This window comes from Megalops cyprinoides, chromosome 10, assembly GCF_013368585.1.
Source record: "Megalops cyprinoides isolate fMegCyp1 chromosome 10, fMegCyp1.pri, whole genome shotgun sequence".
NCBI lineage: Eukaryota > Metazoa > Chordata > Actinopteri > Elopiformes > Megalopidae > Megalops > Megalops cyprinoides.
In genome coordinates, this window is record NC_050592.1 from 850,226 (window position 1) to 864,547 (window position 14,322).

Here is a 14,322-nt window from a genome sequence, read left to right on the forward strand (position 1 = left end):
CCCCACCAGAAAAAAAAACATAAACCTGAAAAAGAAAAATTGTCTCATACCTTTTTCTTGTAGGCCTAAATTGTAACTGACATTGCAGCAAATGTCATTCTTTCTCTGTCTTGTTGAAGAACGCTTATACGGCAAATCCATGTCTGGCCTTGACTGTGTGTTTTCTCAGCCTTGGCTTGGGTGTGGCAGGACTCCGGCAGCAGACAGGTGTAGGGGAAGAGTTTAACACACAAAACCTTAATATCCCTCCACACATTCATCTGCATAAATAAATTACTAAGTTTGCCCAGATTTGATTTTTTTCTTTGTTTTTATTTTTAAAAATGTGACTTTAAAGAGAATTTAAAGAATGAGTTCTTATGCTTTTAGCCTTTATACCAGGCTCAGCGCCAGGAGAAAATACATAGGGGTGTAACTGCAATCCACAGGGAGCACAAAAAGTCATAAATACTGTGACATCGGATATAAGGAGAAAACTGGGGGTGCACCGAGGTCCATCTGGGGGTACAATGCACCCCTAAGCACCCCCACAGCGCCGGGCCTGTGGCCTGCTTTGCGCAGCCGTATTTTGCTGATTATACATTAGACTCGTCTCTCCACGGCCCTTTCTCTCCACTTGACCTGCGGAGCTCACCGGCACCGGAGCGGAGACACGAGGACACCCTGCTGACATAAACAGCCCTGCCCTGTAGCATAAACGGCAGTTTACTCTGCTGCTGTGAGCTCTCTCTGATTGCATTTACCACCGAGACCTGTTTTAGTGTGCCAGTTACATGCATGGTCCTGTAACAGTGCTCCACTCATTGGAAAGGAGATGACAGGTTGGCTGATATGTGACGCTCCACTCCAAGATGGAAACTTCCATTGCCTCAAACGCTGATATACATACTGGGGTTATCAAACATTATAATTCACGCTTGGCAGCACCTTTCAAGGAACTATCATTCCATTGGATACCTGCTTTTTTTGTTGCCCTGCATGATGACAGACTGGTGGAGACATGAGTTACTACTGCACCAAGGAAATACATTTCCACCATACCATTTAGCTACATATTAGTATTAATATAATAATAATAATAATTACATATTAATTAGAGACAATTTTAAGACATTTTTAATGATTTCTGTAATGTCAGTTCTTTTAGAATACTATTGATTCTGTAGTCATTAATGATCCCAAAGCAAACAATGTTCTCATGAAAAATTGAGGTGTTTGTCTGGAAATGGCCGCCATGCATCTCTCAGCAGGTGCTACACATTGGAGGTGGTTGAAATGAGTCAGCTCACCCTTCACTGTGAAGTGCTACGAGATCCTTGAGGCAGGAATTAAACTTGCAATATTATTGTCATTCCTTTTATTGCTCAGTATGATACACTATATTTTGTTTTTTGCTTGATTTGTGGTAGATTCCCATGAGCTGGGAGCTGATACTGTCAGTCTACATCCTGACCTTCCTGATTGGTCTGCCCACCAACCTCCTATCACTCTGCGCCTTCAGCATCAAGATCCACAGGAAGGCCACGCCCACAGACATCCTGCTGCTCAACCTGACGGTGTCGGACCTCCTCTTCCTGCTGGTGCTGCCGCTGAAGATGCACGAGGCCGCCTCCCACATGCGCTGGCACCTGCCCTACTTCCTGTGCAGCGTCACCTCCTTCCTCTTCTTCTCCACCATCTACACCAGCTCCCTGCTGCTCATGGCGGTCAGCGTTGACCGCTACCTGGGCGTGGCCTTCCCCATCCGCTACAAACTCCTGCGCAAGCCCCTGTACGCTGTGGCCGGCAGCGCGGCCATCTGGATCGTCAGCTCCGCCCATCTGTGTTTCATTTACATCGTTGACCAGCAGAGGACAGGGAGCCCAGCCCACATCTGCTACGACAACTTCTCTCCAAAGCAGATGGCGATCGTACTTCCCATGCGTCTGGAGATCAGCATCGTCTTGTGTTTCATTCCTCTCCTGGTCTGCGCCTTCTGCTACCTGAACCTCATTCTCATACTCAGCAAGCTGTCCAACTTCGGCCGGGAGAAGAAGCTGAGGGCCACGGGCATGGCTGCAGGAACGCTGCTGGTGTTTGTGGTCTGTTTCCTGCCCTTCAATGTCACTCACATTGTGGGGTTTCTGCACAAGGAAAGCGACCAGTGGCGATCCTACACTCTGCTCCTGAGCAGCATCAACTCTGTCCTGGACCCCATCACCTTCTACTTCTCCTCCTCCGCCTTCCAAGTCAACATGAAGAACATCCTGACCAGAGGGGTGAGGAGCAGCTCCATGACCGCTCTGGTGACCCTGCAGCGTAATGCTACAGGCACGGAGGCCCGGCAGGGACAAACAAACCCGGCCCTCCAGTAAAGGGAGGTGCTCCGTTTTGCAAAGTGAGAGGAAAGCACAGTTACAGAGCTGCCCGCAGTGCTTCACCTGATCTTCTCCCACATGAGACTGGCTCCCGGCCTTACAGAAGTGAGACATTACAATCGCACATTGGAAACAAAGTTACATAATTCAAATCTGGATATGATGCCTTGCAATATGAGTGTTTAAATAGAAGGTGCACCCACTGCATGTAAGCATTCCCTTTCTACACGGATTTCTCTACTAACGAGACCCTTTGGATGTATTTGGAGAGGTCTGGGAACTGACTATGCCTCAGAAACATGAAGCATCAGAGCATGGCACACTAAATAAACCACCATGAAATACTTGTTGTGTTCATATCAAAATGGCAGCCTGAAATGAGTTGGATGAAGTATCTGTTCCCAAACGGCCCCTAAGATCTGAGCTGCAGTTATGCTGAGATCACTGTAGCGCTGCAATATAAGCTGAAGGTTGCTTCTTTTTTATTCTAATCAAAGCCAAGCTATAACTTGTATACTTATTTATTTATTGAAATAACAACAGCTAACACTTTCTATTGGTGTCTAGTCTTTGTATATTAAAAACTAAAAAAATATTGCAGAACATCTCCTTACAAAATATTTAAACAAGATCTATACATAATATATATTAAAATATATCAACATAAATATATTTATAAATACATACTTTTTAAGCAAGCATGTTGAATTAATTTTACATTTACACTGCATTTTTGTAAAACATAATCAGTCGACGGGACGCTTAGTAACGTGAGTGGAAACAGAATTATGCCACACTGTGATGTCTCTGGAAAATGCACAACATTAAAAACTGATGATATCACTTCATTTGTGCGTGAGGAATGGTTTATATTTCGATATACTCTGTGTAGGATCCATCGTTAAGTCAAACACAGCCAGCCTCCACACACTGGAGCACTTCTGTGTGCGACCAGAACACTGTGACCACAATGGAACTACAGTGTAGAAGAGCAACCAGATCCCTTCATTCTCCACTGTCTGGCGGTGAGAGGCCTAGCAATCTGAAGATTTTGTTTGGAGGAGTCTTCTGAGAAGTAGATTCACCCCTTTCACACAAAACACACTTTTTTATTTGGAATGCCCAATACTTTCATTCCACTTTGGAATGCCCAGTTGTCATAGAAATGGTGTTCATCACTACCCTAACAGTCCAGAGGATCGCAGACAAACACATTCTCTCCCCCAAAACAACAGACACCCACACCACAATTCCCAGGCTAAACCTGCCCAGGCATAAGTCCAAGACACACAGTCCACACATGGCTCTATACAGACAGACCTGCAGGCACCTGATTGGCCAGCAGAGGTCACTGATGTGTGGTGGGATTGACACACTGACCTCCCCACCCCATCCCCCAGTGGAAGGAAAACTGCAGTCTGGGGGTCACTGCCAGCTCACGATGTGGCCTGGGAGGAAGATGGACCACAGTGATCAGCTTGTGCCATGCCCACATGCTGTAGCCGGGTTATCTAAAGACCACCGTCACAGCTGAGAGTCAAGGAACCCCCCCCCCCCCCCCCCCGAAAAAAAAGAAATATCTGTTGATTACAGTATCATCTAATGAGATTCCAAAATACTGCAGACTAAACGGTAGTAATGCACTTCTCGTCCTTCTTGTACACCTTCAATGGGCTTTTCAAAAAACGTACGATACTTAAAACACTATACTAAGTTAAAATGCTTTGATGAAAGCGGATTTGTGCTGGACAGTGAATTCCAGGCTCCCATAAGGCTGTTCTTCAGTATGAATGCACAACAGCGAGGCTGTGACCACCAGCTTCAGTCACAGTCGTTTGCGTCACTGATATTCAAATCACACTCCGCATCAGTGCATCAGGGCGCCTGTGGTCCACGTGCCAAAGCTGCATATGAAATGTCTTCCTCTGACTCATCTCTGTGCTAGCTTAGCTTGTGGACCGCGGGGCGAAAAGAAGCAGCGGCTGACATCACGTGTCTTAGAGGAGGGCACGTGCTTGTCCATGCTCTCCTGGATTGACAGTGGGGGTTGTGCAATAGGACCGAACATCAATGATGACAGATTGGACATTCCAGAATTAGGGGAACTGGCCATTCCAAATTGGGGAGAAAATGGAAAAATGAAAAATAATGTAGCGACAGTCAGGAAAAACTGGCATCTTAGTTATCGGTGCAATTATACGACAGGAAAGCAGTCTGAACCTTCCTTTCATCCAGGAAATTTAACTGCATTTAAACAGGAAATAAATATGTTTACCCTTTCAAGAGATTTGTTATGCTGCTATATTATTACATTATTATATTGTTGTAGGATTTGTAATATACAGCATAAGAAAAAGTATTTTATCGTTATGTTCAGTTTTTCCTCAATAGTACTTCCTTTTTTGTGTGACTGTCTCCTAAATTAGAGGCTTCCCTGAGCACTTTTTGGAATTTTCCTCATCCTAGATGCGCTCCCATTACACATTTCTTTGTATAGGCCTAATATTAAGAGTTTCATTTCAGGATTGATTTTGTAATAGGGTGTTTTTTTTTCAATTGATAAGATGTCAAAAATATTTCTAGAGGAACCGACGCTGTTTTTCTTGTACCAAATGGAGTAAAAACTGAGTGGGACAACTCTGGGCAGCGTTTGGCGTGACACGCTGGCAGGCTTGCTGGGGTATCAGCTAGCTGTGTAGCAACTCGAGGTACCTATATTTGTCAGTTCAGCTCTGCGACTGTGTTCTAGGAACTGAAAGGTCATTTTGACATGGTGGTCACACAGGTACTTTGTTTGAGCGAAATCTTAGGGCCCTAAGCAGAATTTGATTTGGGGGCCCCCCCACCGCCTCGGCGCCACCAATACTATTGACTATTGTCATTGCTTATTGCGTTTTTGTATGATTACCATTGACATAACATAATATATCACAAAAAAAACATTTCAAGCTCTCTTGTGGGACACTTCCAGCGCTCTTGGGGGCCCTCTGGTGGCCACGGGGGCCCTAAGCAGGCGCTTCGTTCGCTTTTGCGTCAGGTTGGCCCGGTTTATCCCTTCAAAATAGAGTCGCCAGAATAAGTTTATAATGGTGGGACACCGAATGTGGTAAAAGTCTGGTTCTGCAGATATATTCTCACTTAGTTATTAGCAACGAAATCAAAAGTGAAAATAATCGGGAAAACCCTTTCCATCAATGGCAGATTTATTTCAGAAAGATGGAGTTGAAAACTCGAGCAGAATAAATCTTTACGGCATACATTTCCCCCCTGAACATATCATTGTGTGCAACGATACGCTACTATCTCACAGCTCTGGATGTAATGTTAAGAAGAGACAGAGGCGTCTCTTGGGCCGGAGGGACACGCCTGCACCATGACGCTGACTCCAACACACCCGCATGCTTTTGCATTTTAGTGAATGATCAACATGCATTTCCATTTAACATGGCACAAAGCTGCACAAACTCCACCGACCGAAAACCTGCTGCAGCACCACAACAGGTGCGAGAGGCAGGAATCCCTGTGCGAGCGAAAAGGCTGCGAAGGCGAAAGTCTGCAAAACATTGTGATTTCAGAAACCTTCTGTAGGTGAGTTCTGCCCACGGTTGTCACTTCAGGGTTGGTACCTTGAGATCTGAAATATTGCTAATCATAACTGAACGTCTGATGACTTTCCATGGCAATGCTAATCATACTGAGAATAGTTCAAAAGGAGAACCCCTGAAAAACCTGAGAGAAAAATCAAAATTTATTTATTTATCTATTTATTTTTGTTTACGGAACCTATTATTGTTATTGTATTGTATTGTGTATGAAATCATGACATTGTCAAAATTCATTTTCATTTTTTACCAACTTGCTCCAAATGTAAGATATTTTTTTCATATTTTATATATTGAGCTTAAACACCAATTGATTTTCTATTGTATCAACAAATCACTAATTCAGTCAATGTAATACACATAAAACGGAAATTAGTGCAAACACAGCAGGATACATATTAAGATGAACCATAAGCCCGGTAAAAACCAGTATAAAATAAACACTAACACTCCTTGAAGCAGTATTTATAAAACTTTACATTAAATACCTTAATAATGTTTGTGAAGAGACCTGCCGTGATGTGCTATGATAGTGCCACTGTTAGTGTGGAAATGATTTCCTCATTTGAAAGTGCATATAAAAGCCAAGACAGAGCGGAGCCGCCTCCAGGCAGGACGTGTTTTGCATCATGTGGGAGACTGCACTATCCAGTGCTCTACAGCAGTACTGTAATTTACATGCTGGCAGCTACAGCATTATTACCATTCATGATAACACGCTGCTAATATAATGTACTACTAATATACTACTAATTATCCTTTTTGCTTCTTATCAGTCTCAGCATGCTGAGCTGGGAGCTGATACTGTCAGTCTACATCCTGACCTTCCTGATTGGTCTGCCCACCAACCTCCTATCACTCTGCGCCTTCAGCATCAAGATCCACAGGAAGGCCACGCCCACAGACATCCTGCTGCTCAACCTGACGGTGTCGGACCTCCTCTTCCTGCTGGTGCTGCCGCTGAAGATGCACGAGGCCGCCTCCCACATGCGCTGGCACCTGCCCTACTTCCTGTGCAGCGTCACCTCCTTCCTCTTCTTCTCCACCATCTACACCAGCTCCCTGCTGCTCATGGCGGTCAGCGTTGACCGCTACCTGGGCGTGGCCTTCCCCATCCGCTACAAACTCCTGCGCAAGCCCCTGTACGCTGTGGCTGGCAGCGCGGTCATCTGGATCGTCAGCTCCGCCAACTGCAGCGTTGTATTTGTCATAGAGCACCTGCTCTCGGAGAACACCACCCTGAACACTGAGATCTGCTATGAGGACTTCACCTCCAGGCAGCTGGAGATCCTGCTGCCTGTCCGGCTGTCATTCTTCTTTGTCCTCTGCCTCTTTCCTCTCCTCACCTGCACCTTCTGCTACCTGAGCTGCATTTACATCCTGTACACCCGCCCCCGAATATCCCGCCAGAAGAAGCAGAAGGCCATCGGCATGGCTATCGGCACACTCCTGGTGTTCGTGGTTTGCTTTCTGCCTTACAACCTCACCCATGTGGTAGGTTACCTGCAGGGGACCAGCCCCACGTGGAGGTACTACACCCTGCTCTTCAGCACCTTCAACACCTGCCTGGATCCCATCATCTTCTTCTTCTCATCCAGCAGCTTCCAGCTCACCATCAAGGACTCCATTTTCAAGATCCTGGGGAGGAGGGGGGCAGCAGCAGTAAGAGGAAGCTGCTGGAAAACATTCAGACCAGAGTCAGACTGATAAGTTTTTTTTTTTTTTTTTCACGAAACAGGCTCATCAGCTTGCTGTGTAGTTTTTGATCTTCTAATTAAAATTTTATTTTCCTTCAACTACCTATAGCATATAATAAATCCTTTTGGTGCAGCATTATTTTATGTTATATGCTTTAAGTCTGAAGCACACATAAATATAAATAAGATGTGTATATGGGGCATTCTGTTGAAATGGTTCAAACTGAAAATTTAAAATTGAAAAAAAAAAAGATTCTCTAATCAGAAAATAAAACATTTAAACTTTTGCAAATGTTTTGGTAAGTTAATTTCACACACGACTTATTAATACCACTCAACAAATGCATTTTGAATCTATTACCTTATGCAATATTAGCATTTATACAGCATTTACTAATAAAATTCATTGTCACATCAAGCACTTGAATAGAATTTTTTCTATACCGTAGTATCAATTATCCTACGGTAGCAAAAGGATTCTTTTCATACTGCATATAAAAAGCTGTTTGTAATTGAAATGATCTGAGCTTTATGTATAAACATTACAACACTTTTTTCTGTGAGTTCATTCCTGGCAAACTAAAAGTTTCCACTGACACTTTGCGGATTATTCAGTGAGACAAATGTAAATATAGGATTTTGCTTCTGTTTGATAGTAGCTAATGCAGGTAACTTTCTAGCTATCTTGACATTCATTGGAGTTAGTTAGCCAACATGAGAGTTAAGTTTACAACACGCTAATTAGCTAGGCAACACAGCTCTTAATGGTTTTTGATTAGATGACTTATCTTTCATTTTGCTACAAATCTTTTTTTGTTGTTTTAAATTAAGTCAGCAATACAGTTCACAACCTACCTGTTTAGCTTTCTGTGAAACTATGGCTAATGTTAAGTATTTAACATATAAATATTTAACAAATATCCAAGTAACACTCACATAGCATGCTAATAACAGAACGTGTCCTTGACTGAGTCATGATTTTCACCCTGCTGCCATGGACCACACCCCTTCAGCTGCCTGGCCAATGGGGGGAAATCTTTTGAGTGATGGGCGCTTCACCCAGGAAATGAGCAGACTGGCGTGTAACTGATGCACACACCCTTATGAAGATGTGAGCATTATGGGAAAATCGAGTGAAAAGGAATGTCAGGTCTGCCTTTCTCAGATAGCCATCAGCATGGGGGTATATATACATTTTAGACATGTGTCAAATGTGGACAGTGATTAGGGTTAAGGTTAGGGTTAGAGAGAGGGAGGAATGTGACCAGAAGAGAAGTGTGGGGTGTGGGGTGAGGGAAGGTGAGGGAAGGTGAGGGAAGGTGAGGGAAGATGAGGGAAGATGAGGGAAGGTGAGGGAAGGTGAGGGAAGGTGAGGGAAGGTGAGGGAAGATGAGGGAAGGTGAGGGAAGGTGAGGGAAGGTGAGGGAAGATGAGGGAAGAGCAATAGTAACGTAATGACAACAGTAAGTGTAAAGTGATGGTAATAGTAGTGTGATGGCAATTGTAATGCAGTGGTAATGGTAATGCAATGGTAATTGTAATGCGACGGTAATGGGTATGTTATGGTAATTGCAATGCGATGGTAATGGTATGAAAGCAAGAGAAATAAAAGAAAGTCACTGTTTGGGGGAGTCTTGGCTTCTGCTCTCGCAGTCGTTTTATTTTCAGTATCAACCTGCAGTCATTCTGTAATGTCACGTTTCATTAAATCGTGTTTACCTGTGCCAGCTAGCAGTGCTTCAGTCTCACTCACCACTACCATTCATACAACAGCGTTTGTTTCCTCTGGGTCCTTCAGGAACAGCAGCTCGGGCAGAGCCCAAGCTTCAGCACAGTTTAGCCATACACATTCATGACAGCACTGCTTATTCCAAAGGAAGGCAGCTACCTGTGTGCTGAAAACCACCAGAATATGCATATGATGCGATGACGTACTAATGATAAAATCAATCGCGATAACTGAGGCATGTGAACATGTAGATCATTAGTGCTGATAAGGTTGAGGTCATGTGTCCTAACTGGTCCTACTTATCCACGCTATGAACTCGATCCATTCAATAAGGAACTTTTTTTAAAAATTCTACGTGGCACTGCTGTAACAGCATGTGTTTCTCTGTCATTGCGGATGTGGATACATGAGTATTATTATGTAGAATCAGGCTGAACAATTCTAATATTCCTCTCTTTTCACTCGTCCGGTGTGTTTGTTCTCTTCTTAAAGATGCTACTTCTGTGAGAAGCTTGGCTTGGGCTCGGCCTTGCTCTGCCAGCCCTCCGCGCTCGGCTTCTCCTCTGCTGCTCCGCCTTCCACTCTGCTGCGTGCTTAGCGAGGGCCTGCCATTCTCCTGCACTCATGCATCCTGTAGGCACACATGTAAAATATACCTGCAAGGCAGACATCCCAAGTTAGAATTTATTTCTATTTATATCTACATAATTTCTTATATTTATATTTAATTTTCAAGGCAATGGCCTTTTTTAAAAGTGAAATTAAAATGAATAAACCTTGTGTTTTCGGATTTATTTTTAAATACAGCACACTCATATATGTTTGCCACTGAGTGATCCATTGAGGAGAATTTCATAGAGTATATACGAATAAAAATATATTCAGCAGCCAGTATACACGCACCAATGTGGTCATTCAACGGCTGAAAATAAAATACAGAAATGTTTAATTTGCTAAGCATTTTCCCACATACAAAGTTTCTGAAAAATTTATAATTAACATCAAATACCTTTTAAAAATACCAATTAAACAAATACCTGGCTCACACTGGCAATCCAGTTTGTCTAAAAAATTGGTCTTATGGCGGAAATATTGAAATATTTATGAATGTGTTCACAATTTCAGTGTTACCATTTATTTTATTGGCGTAATTTCTGAATGTGTAGCCTAAATTACATTTGCTCACTGCTATGCTTGCATTAACCCTTTGCACGCTGTACCAGCTGGTTAAGGTGAAGTTGTTGTGTTTTTAGGGCTCACCTGCAAAGAAGGTCATGAGCAGAGCCACCCAGCCCAGGATGTAAGACCAGGAGAAGCGCCAGTCCCCAAAGCGCTTACCCAGGAAGTTCACCGTCACCCCGGTGTAGATGGCCATGGCCAGCAGTACAAAGAGCGCTGGGAAAACCGGGGAGAGCAGAGGGGTGAGCCTCACCAAAACACAGACACGCAGAGAGCGCCCTCTGTGTATGTGTGTGCGTGTGCGTGTGCGTGCGTGTGTGAGAGTGTGTGTGTGTGTGTGTGTGCGTGTGTGTGTGAGAGTGTGTGTGTGTGAGAGAGTGTGTGAGTGTGTGTGTGTGTGTGTGTGTGTGTGTGTGTGTGTGTGTGTGTGTGTGTGTGTGTGTATGTGTGTGTGTCTGTGTGTGTGTGTGCGTGTGTGTGTGCGTGTGTGTGTGTGTGTGTGCGTGTGTGTGTGTGTGTGTGTGTGCGTGTGTGTGTGTGTGTGTGTGCGTGTGTGTGTGTGTGTGTGTGTGTGTGTGTGTGTGCGTGTGTGTGTGCGTGTGCGCGTGACTCACTGGAGATGAAGAACATGATGCCGGCGGCGAAGGAGCGGTTGAACCTCTCGAAAGCAGAGAAGTGAGCGAATGAGAGGATCCCGGCGATGATGCCGGAGAAGCAGGACATGGCCGATAGGATCATGAAGGCGCGAGTGGCGTTCCAGTAAGCTGAGAAACAGGAGGCCGGACGAGATACTGAGCAAACTGCCACTGTACAGCGGTGTGGTAATCCATTTAGAATGCATGTTCACTGATGAATATGGTTATGAGTGAATCATTCATTCATTGGTCATCACTAGACTGTTATGCTTCTATACTACGATTTCCCTTTGGTGAAGATATACTTTGACGGCACATAGAGGTCATAGTGAACAGAAACAGACATCTAAAGCTGCGTCATTGTCAGTCAGGGAATTTGCCACGATGGAGGCCCATAGTGGTTGTTTTTCCTCTTTAACCAAGGAAGTACAGTGCATCAGTCAATCACTAATTTCTCTGTGCATTTTAGATTCACACACTGATGAAGGCTTAGGCCGAAATATCTGTGGTTTTAATTCTCTCGTACTTTAAGGAAAAAAATACTAATATAATAATAAAAATAATAAACATACTAATACTAAATACTAATTTTTACAGTTAAGCTTTTGTGTGAACCCTTTTTACAACAATGGATCTTACATTCCCAACATTTAAATATTTCATACTAAAATTCATCTAAATGTGAATCCACTTGTAATGTTCAACATCAGGCAGAATCCTGAACTTTTGTGCTCTATAGTATGTTTTCCTTTGACAAGGAAGACTGTTCCACCGAGCCCCATGCATTGCAATATTGTTTTCAGCCTGTTGGGTGTGTTCTGTTCCAAAGTGAAACTGAGCCCCAAGTCACCCACTTTTGTAGAGTTAGATTCCACAGACTCAGCTGAAAAATTCTGGACCATGAAGTAATTGCACATTTATGTGCAATTCTCCTCAGTGTGTTATTTAACACAGTGGTGAATGTGTGATCCTGCAGTGTCTCACTGCATCCACAGTGATGTGTTCTTCAGAAAAGCACATCGTTACAGAATCTCACTATGCATGATTTCCTTTGAACTGAAGAGGCCAATGGTCAAGCGCTGTAGCACTTGAATTCAAATACAGAGTTTATCCAGTTTTTTTTTATTTCAGGCCACTTCTACATTATTAAAACCTAATGCAATGAAATAATTAAATTAACAGTAAAGTTTCTCCAGTCTTGAAGAGATGAAGTCTAGCCTCCTCATAGTGACACACACTTTCCATGAGGTACACTGTGCTGCTGCATTTAGCAATTGTGAAATATTGTGAAATATCAGCCACAAATGGTGCCTGTGAAGTATAACAGTAATGATGGTGTGATCATGATGTTAATAACTGCAATTGTGACAGTTCCGCCGTTCACACCATGACATGTAATGATGAAAACAGGCTGTCTGGCCCAGCTGCTGAGGGCTTGTCATTCTGCCTGTGATGGACTACATCAAGGCTGCTCTTGTACAGTCCTGGGGTATCTGCATCCTCGTGGTCTGTCCCAACGCTGCAATAACTCGCAGTGTGGAGAAGGCCCCGGGCTCAGGCCTGGCCGAGGCGGGTCTGCCACTCACCGATGCTGTCTGTCTGCAGGTAGCACTTTCCTGACATGCAGTACCTCCACAGGCCCTGGTGCGCGAAGCTGCCGGACAGACGGTATTGCATCCAGTAGTCTGTGGCACAGGAAACCACCAGCAGAATGTTCCCCACGATCGCACAGAACAGACCACCTCCCATAAAGCTGTACATCCTGAAACACACAGAGAGCTGCTGAACACCACTACCGAACACACACTGATCAACATTACACATCATAACACACACACACACAGAGAGCTGCTCAACACCACACACTGATCAACATCACACATCACAACACACACACACACACACACACACAGCTGCTCAACACCACTACCGAACACACACTGATCAACATCACACATCATAACACACACACACACACAGAGCTGCTCAACACCACTACCGAACACACACTGATCAACATCACACATCACAACACACACACACACACACACACACAGAGCTGCTCAACACCACTACCGAACACACACTGATCAACATTACACATCACAACACACACACACACACTGTTTAGCACCACTACTGAACATATACACTACTGTACACACGCTGATCAAAATGATATTTCAGTAACATGATATTTCAGTAAATGATATTTCAGTTGAACAGTGTGTATGTTGTAATGTATAATGTTGTTCAGTTCATCAGTAAATGTTCAGTAGCGTGTTCATCAGGAGTGTGATCAGTAGTATGTGATGTACACCACACGCTACTGAACACGTACTGATGAACACACTACTGAACATTTACTGATGAACTGATGACCACATGGAAAACCACACACTACTCAACATGCACACTGCTAAACTGATGAACAACACAAGTCCCACACAACTGAAAGCACACTGCTAGATACCACACACTACCGAAATATACACTCTACACTCTACGCTGCCGAGCACCACACAGCCCTGAACACACACTGCTGAACACACAGCACTGAACACACACTGCAGAACACACACTGCAGAACACACACTGCCGAACACACACAGCCCTGAACACACACTGCCGAACACACACAGCCCTGAACACACACTGCCGAACACACACTGCTGAACACACACTGCCGAACACACAGACACGGGGCAGGCATGGACTCGGCTCAGGCAGTGGAGGGGGCTCTGCCTTCACAGCCATCAGTATGACCTCAGCAATAATGTTGATATAAACACACACGGCTTCAGTTAAAAGGACTCCTCACTGCATTTAATCAGCAATCTGATTGGTTCATTAATTGGCAGTTAGAGGTTACACAGCCCCCTGTGCCATGCGTATACCCCAGACAGCAAACCTCACAGTCCAAACTACACTGCCCTTCCACGGATACTACAGCTTCACAATGCCTCACACTCAGATAATAACACCCTTCATTCAAATGCAAAATAACCACTGTTTTCAAATAGCGTACCCTGTTTACACACATGACTCAGCATGTTATCTCAGCTGGTGCCAGTGTGCATCTCAAGAAGTACATATGCAAAGCAGTGAGTTTTCCCATCACTC

General features: G+C 44.1%; 3 protein-coding genes across 3 annotated transcripts; 2 read left to right on the forward strand and 1 right to left on the reverse strand.

Annotated features, from left to right (window-relative positions):
* Positions 1-1,415: 1,415 nt before the first annotated feature.
* On the forward strand, positions 1,416-2,354 carry LOC118784338 (free fatty acid receptor 3-like). The gene has a single exon (XM_036538545.1). It carries the CDS (start codon positions 1,416-1,418, stop codon positions 2,352-2,354), a length of 939 nt encoding a protein of 312 aa, XP_036394438.1.
* Positions 2,355-6,736: 4,382 nt separating this feature from the next.
* Positions 6,737-7,666, forward strand: LOC118784339 (free fatty acid receptor 2-like). Its single transcript, XM_036538546.1, has one exon. It carries the CDS (start codon positions 6,743-6,745, stop codon positions 7,664-7,666), a length of 924 nt encoding a protein of 307 aa, XP_036394439.1. The 5' UTR covers positions 6,737-6,742.
* A 2,313-nt stretch (positions 7,667-9,979) lies between these two features.
* lim2.5 (lens intrinsic membrane protein 2.5) lies at positions 9,980-12,960 on the reverse strand. Its single transcript, XM_036539777.1, has 4 exons — positions 12,786-12,960; positions 11,179-11,328; positions 10,646-10,780; positions 9,980-10,041 (listed from the first exon to the last, which is right to left on the reverse strand). The coding sequence occupies exons 1-4, from the start codon at positions 12,958-12,960 to the stop codon at positions 9,980-9,982; spliced, it is 522 nt and encodes a 173-aa protein (XP_036395670.1).
* Between the last annotated feature and the right edge of the window lie 1,362 nt (positions 12,961-14,322).

Bases quoted from the DNA above. Each gene is read 5' to 3' on its own strand.
- LOC118784338 (XM_036538545.1), top strand. From the start codon at position 1,416: ATGAGCTGGGAGCTGATACTGTCAGTCTACATCCTGACCTTCCTGATT.
- LOC118784339 (XM_036538546.1), top strand. From the start codon at position 6,743: ATGCTGAGCTGGGAGCTGATACTGTCAGTCTACATCCTGACCTTCCTG.
- lim2.5 (XM_036539777.1), bottom strand. From the start codon at position 12,960: ATGTACAGCTTTATGGGAGGTGGTCTGTTCTGTGCGATCGTGGGGAAC. The intron at 10,781-11,178 runs GTGAGTCACGCG...CGGTTTTCCCAG, and splicing joins CATCATGTTCTTCATCTCCA to CGCTCTTTGTACTGCTGGCC. The intron at 10,042-10,645 runs GTGAGCCCTAAA...TCTGCCTTGCAG, and splicing joins GCTCATGACCTTCTTTGCAG to GTATATTTTACATGTGTGCC.